The sequence below is a fragment of the Elephas maximus genome, chromosome 3 (assembly GCF_024166365.1).
Source record: "Elephas maximus indicus isolate mEleMax1 chromosome 3, mEleMax1 primary haplotype, whole genome shotgun sequence".
Taxonomy (NCBI): Eukaryota; Metazoa; Chordata; class Mammalia; order Proboscidea; family Elephantidae; genus Elephas; species Elephas maximus.
Genome location: NC_064821.1, coordinates 14,550,320 through 14,556,923, shown reverse-complemented (window position 1 = coordinate 14,556,923; position 6,604 = coordinate 14,550,320). Strand labels below are relative to the sequence as shown.

The window sequence follows — 6,604 nt, the reverse complement described above, 5'->3', positions numbered from 1 at the left end:
TCAAAATCTCATTGTGACAAAAATGAAAAGTATTTTGGTTAAGCTATCTTTTGCAGCCTTATGGATTACCTGGAGTCTACCATGCCATGAAAGCAGAATAATGTCCCTATTTCAGGAAAGAGAATGCAGTCATTAGTAACTTCACTACTGAAAAAAATCAAGCAGTTTACAGACTGGAAATATCCCTTAGAATGTATTGAACACGTGAGGTCACTGCAGACCTCAGGGAGAGTGACTGTGATGGAGGTAGAAAGACTCCAGATCAGGTTAGTTGAAGAGAGAGTAACCAGTATGGAAAAGAAAATGCAAGTGCAGACCAAATATTTAAAAGTTAGCAGCAATACCCAAAGAGGAATGTGGGGTGATGAATGGGTCTTATTTACATTAAAAGATGGAAACGTGTTGAACTATATTGGAAATTGTATTCTTGCATGCAGACATTGGGATATACAGGATAAAGAAAGATAAGTAATAGTGTAAAGTACTAAAACATCAGGAATGGATGGGATAGAAAGCTCAGATGGATATATTGAACAGACATTCAACAATGAAATAATCATACACGAAATTATCTAATTACAATGGTGGCTAATGTTGTGATGAATGTGTACAGTGTCCAATGAGAGCATATGACTGGTGGGAGCCCTATAACTGAGAACTGAATAATCATGGATAGGATTCAGCAAAGCACCATCTTGTCTTTCTAATTCTTGACTCTCTAAGCAGCAATTTCTCCCTCTATCTGTCCAATTAACTGATTATACTGCCACAAGTGCAGACTGATGAATACCAAACCCATATATTTCACCTCTGAAGTAATAGCACCAGTGAAGTATTCTGTAATCTCTTCTAACTCAGTTCTTGCAATAATAAACTGATGTCTTATTCTACCTTAAATGTTGCTTTTCCTATTTTTCTATCTCCTTTAATGTTAAGGCCATCAATTCCTGCACCATCTAGACCAGTTGTTCTCAAATGGGGCTATTGGTAATGGGGACAACTGGTAATGTCCGAACAGATTTAGAGTTCTCACAATTGAGGGATAGAGTGCTGGAATGTAGTGGGTAGAGACCAGGGATGGTGTTAAACATCCTACAATGCACAGGACAGGTCCCCACTGTGATGGTTGAGATTGTGTGTCAATTTGGCTGGGTCATGATTCTCAGTGTTTGGCAGTCATGTGCTGTTGTGGTCACTTCCCTATTGAGATTTGATTTGTGATCACTCCCATGATGGGAACTGCTGTGAGTAGCCAGTCAGTCTAAGGGGAGTTTCCTTGGCAGTATGGCCTGCACGGAGTGTGGACAGATGTTCCGGCAGCCTCAGAAGGTTTTACTCATTCTGGATTCTGCAACTAACTCCTGATCATCTGACCTCAGGTCCTTGGGACTTGAGCTATCAGCTTACCTGCGGTCTTGCCTGCCGATCTTGGGATTCACTGAACTTTACAGTCTGAGCAACAGCCCTTGCTGTCTAACTTGCTGATCTTGGGTTTGCTAGTCCCCGTGGCTGTGTAAATAGGAGAAGCTTCTAACCCCACCCACAGACTTGGAACATTACAGCCTCTACAACCTTGTAATTTTCTTGATATAAATCTCTGTCTCTCTCTCTCTCTATATATATTTATATGCTTTATTTGTTTTGATTCTGTAGGAAAGTTGGCCTAAGACACCCACCAATGAATCATTCAGCCCAAAATGTCTGTAGTGCTGAGGTTGAGAAACTCTGGTCTAGACTGTTAAGGAATAAAATTAAAACTATTCTCAGCCATTTTCTATTATTTTATCATGGTATTGAAAATATTACCCAAAATAAATCTCACCGTACCTTCTCTATTATTTGGTGCTTCTTCATTTTTTTTTAATATCATTTTCCACAATTCAAACATATTGGTGCACTTGTTCATTTTCTTTTTTCCCCACTGGAATAAGCTGTATAAGGACAGGAACTATTTTTCCTTCACGACTTTTTCCCCAGCAAATAAAACACAGTAGATTCTCAATAAAAATTCCTTCTATAAAATGAATGTATCAGTAAATCTCCTGGAAGCCTAAGATTGAAATAGATTGAAAATAAAAAGGAGAGATACTCTCCCTACTCTAATTAAATGTTTACAAATGTGCTAATTTTTTTCAAATACTATTAGGCTACAATCCCAATGAAAAGTACATTTTAGGTAACAAGCCTTACAAGACAAATTCAGAATTTCTGGGGTTGTTTTAATAAATCCTTCAAATAAAAACACAGAAAGCAGCAGGCACTCTCCTTATCTACCCATTTCCTATACAGTTATGGAAAGGAAGTCGTTACTGGAGAAGACTAGGAAAACAATATAAAATATTGCTTTATAAAATATTTATGGACTTGGAGCACTACCTGACTCCTATGTTATTGAGGATGCCACATATTCAACACAATCTAAGATTGCTCTGACCAAATGTCTGACTTCGTAGTACTTGACCCTTTAAAACTAGATTGTAGTGATGATTGTACAACTCAATAAATTTACTAAAACCATTGGATTGTATCCTATCACCATACCTATTCAATCTGTGTGCTGAGCAAATAATCTGAGATGCTGGACTATATGAAGAAAAATGGGGCATCAGGATTGGAGGAAGACTCATTAACAACCTGCATTATACTGATGATGCCACCTTGCATGTTGAAAGTGAAGAGGACTTGAAGCACTTACTAATGAAGATCAAAGACCACAGCCTTCAGTATGGATTACACCTCAACATAAAGAAAACAAAAATCCTCACAACTGTACCAATAAGCCACATCATGATAAGCGGAGTAAGAGATTGAAGTTGTCAAAGATTTCATTTTACTTGAAACCACAATCAACACCCATGAAAGGAGCAGTCAAGAAATCAAAACATACATTGCATTGGGCAAATCTGCTGCAAAGGACCTCTTTAAAGTGTTGAGAAGCAAAGATGTCACCTTGCAGACTAGGGTGCACCGACCCAAGCCATGGTATTGTCAATCACTACATATGCATGTGAAAGCTGGACAATGAATAAGGAAGACCAAAGAATTGACACCTTTGAATTGTGGTGTTGGCGAAGAATAATGAATATACCATGGACTGCCAAAAGAATGAACAAATCTGTCTTGAAAGAAGTACAACAAGAATGCTCCTTAGAAGCAAGGATGGCAAGACTGTGTCTTACATACTTTGGTCATGTTGTCAGGAGGGATCAGACCCTGGACAAGGACATGATGCTTGGTAAAGTACAAGGTCAGTGGAAGTAAGGAAGACCCTCAACAAGATGGATTGACACAGTGTCTGCAACAATGGGCTCAAGCATAACAACTGTGAGGATGGAAGCAGGACCGGGCAGTGTTTCATTCTATGGTACACAGGGTTGCTATGAGTTGGAACTGATTTCATGGCACCTAACAACAAAAACATTGGATTAAACAATGGGTGGATTTCATGGTATGCAAATAATATATCAATAAAACCGTTAATAATTTTTCATAAAGATTTCCATGGATTTGTACAAGCTGATTTGAAAATATGTAATTTTTTTTTTTTTACAACAGCTTCTAGTACGCATCAATATGTTTATGCTTACTACTCGGAATTGAAATCTCTCTCTTTTTTTTTTTATACATCTTCTGTCTCCTCACTTTGTACATAGCAGAAAATAAATACACATTTGATTAAACTTAATGGGATCAAGGTGAATTCAAGCCATATCCAACAAGTCTTTTCTCACTAACAAATTATAATTTTTCAGTAAATTGTTTCTTCTGAGTTTTATGTTGGGTCCAAAGTCCCCAGTTCCTTTCATGACTCCCTGAATATCCCTCACAGTCTTTATCAACTGTCTTAGTTTTGGTTCCCACAGAAGGAGACGCTGAGACCAGGATTCAAGTGCAAGCAATTTACTTGAAGGAGCAAGGAATATGGATGGGAGTGAGGAGAAGTGACATAGGAAAGAAAATACATCCCATAAAGCTTGCATTAAGTCAGCTACCACAGTGAATGAGCAGAGTTTTCATCCTGGGAAAATTTTGGAAAATGTACAAAACCCACATCTCAGAATTACCCCCAAGTAAAGAGGCATATCTCACACCTCTCAATGAAGGCTGCCCCTGGAGATATATAATTTCTGGGTCATTTCTGCCACCATGCATCTGACAAAGTAGGTTCCAATTGGTGCTGTCCATTGGCAGTCGGATAGATGTGCAATAGAGGTGGTGAGATGATGCCAGGGAATGTAAGTGGAGCATTGATGGACAGCATCTACTACTCCACCATTCACAGGATGTACTCAATTCTACCAATAATCTTCTCAAAAAATGAAGTTCTGAACATATTCCACAAGTCTGTAACTACCATTCCTGATGACACCTCCAGAAAGCCCCAAAAAATTAAACCATGTGAGGGAACAACTCTTCTTCGATTGTATCCCTTACTACATGTTTTAGGATCTTAGGGAATATATCTTAAAACTGCAATGATGAGACATAAAGGTAAAATAAAATAAAGAAGAAAAGGAAAAGAAAGGAAGAAAAGCAAAGAAGGACCACAATGAATCAAAGTCTCATATTTTTCAAGGCAGTATATTACTATGAACCATCTGAGAAAACCATCTGTCAAATCTAGATTCCCACCCTTGAACTTGAAAACCACATCATTGTTCTTATAAAAAGTAGGATAGCGAAGTTAAGAGTATTAACTCAATGACAGTTTGCCAAGTTTGAATCCATCCCAATCTCAGACTCTTCCTCTGAAAAATGGGGTGAATGAAAATATACCTCAAAGAAATATTTTCATGGTAAAATAAAATACATGTAAAGCAATAAGCACAGTCCAGATGTGACAAGCAGTTGGTTATGCCTGTTGTATGGTTTTAATTTTACTTCATTCAGGGAAAAACACATACATAACCAAATTAAGGTGAAAGGTATCAATGTTTAAAAGATTAACCTTTGGGGAAATTACACCTGCACATAACAAGATTAATGCAGTAAATCTAAGTTTGGAATTTTCAGGAACGGCTCTAAGAAAGAAGGAATATTATGGACAGCATATAGGATAGAAGAGTCAAAAGGATTTACTTAGGAAAGAATTGAGGAAAAATGGTAAAATAACAAGTAGGAAGCAAATTATGGTTGCTTTGGGATTGGAAGAAATGATGCATGTCTTTTGAGGAAGAAAAAATAATCAGGATATTTAAATTCATGACATTTGGCTTTGAGGACCATGAAGCCCATTCAGCCCTGAGGCCAGCGGCCATAATAATGCACAAGAGGCTGCTCTACAGATGAGCCTTCTCAGGGCTCCCTTCATATCCTTATTCCTTAGGCTGTATATGAAGGGGTTCAGCATGGGTGTGACCACAGTGTACATCACTGAGGCAATAGAGCTTCTCTGGGAAGCATGGATCACAGTAGAACTGAGGCAGACCCCAAGGGCTGTTCCATAGAATAAGGAGACCACAGAGAGATGAGACCCACAGGTGGAAAATGCCTTATACTTGGCCCCAGCAGAAGCCATCTTCATTAAAGAGGAGACAATCTGAGAGTAAGAGAAGAGTACCCCTGAGAGGGGAAACATAGCCAACAGTACAGTTGCCATATATAAAAAGATGTTATTGAGGAGGGTATCAGAACAGGCCAATTTGATAATCTGAGCCAGTTCACAGAAGAAATGCGGAATTTTAGTTCCTGTACAGAAGTTCAACCGTGTTATCAGTAGAATATGAAGCAGAGAGGCCCAGAAAATGATGACCCCAGACATCAAAACCAACAAGACACAGAGCCGGGTGTTCATGATGACTGTATAGTGTAAGGAATGACAGATGGCCACAAACCTGTCATAAGCCATCAAGGACAGGATAAAATTGTCCATTCCAGCAAAAATCATGAAGAAAAACACCTGAGTGAGGCATCCTGTATAGGAGATGACTTTGCTCTGTGTCTGGATGTTCACCAGCATCTTTGGGACCGTGGTGGTGATGAAACAGATGTCAACGAAGGACAGGTTGGAGAGGAAGAAGTACATGGGGGTGTGGAGGTGGGAGTCAGAGCTGATGGCTAGGATGATGAGCAGGTTCCCAAGCACAGTGACCAGGTACATGGACAGGAAGAGTCCAAAGAACAGGCACTGAAGTTCAGAATCCTCTGAGAGGCCCAACAAGAAGAATTCTGAAAATTTTGTTTGGTTTCCTGCTTCCATTTAAATAGTGTGTAGGCTGGAGAAATTAAAAGCAACATTCAGGGAACAGTGAACTAGCATCTCAGCTAGTCATCACCTTTACAACACCACCTGTATTTTGGTATCAAGTCCTTACAATGACAGTGACTCTCTCAGTCACAGGTAGCACTTTCCATTTTAAATGCATATAATTATTTAGACACTTTAGCAAAAATCTCTCTCTTTTTAGCTTTCTTCCACTGGTCCTAATTTTCCTAGTTAAATCTATGCACATAAACCAATTTTTTTCTTTGACATGACCCTTCTAAGCTAATTGAAAACACATTATGTGAACTCTCAAGTATGTACTTTTCTGTGACAATCCCCATACCTCCTTTATTCTGGTAGCTCTATGTTAGTGAATAAAGGTCATCTGAGTTGAAAATC

General features: G+C 38.7%; 1 protein-coding gene across 1 annotated transcript; it reads right to left on the bottom strand.

Moving 5' to 3' along the window:
• Positions 1 to 5,200: 5,200 nt before the first annotated feature.
• Positions 5,201 to 6,247, bottom strand: LOC126070881 (olfactory receptor 7D4-like). Its single transcript, XM_049875218.1, has one exon. The coding sequence runs from the start codon at positions 6,197 to 6,199 to the stop codon at positions 5,201 to 5,203; it is 999 nt and encodes a 332-aa protein (XP_049731175.1). The 5' UTR covers positions 6,200 to 6,247.
• Between the last annotated feature and the right edge of the window lie 357 nt (positions 6,248 to 6,604).

What these genes read in the sequence shown, in the direction of transcription:
- LOC126070881 (XM_049875218.1), bottom strand. Translation starts at nt 6,199, where the DNA reads ATGGAAGCAGGAAACCAAACAAAATTTTCAGAATTCTTCTTGTTGGGC.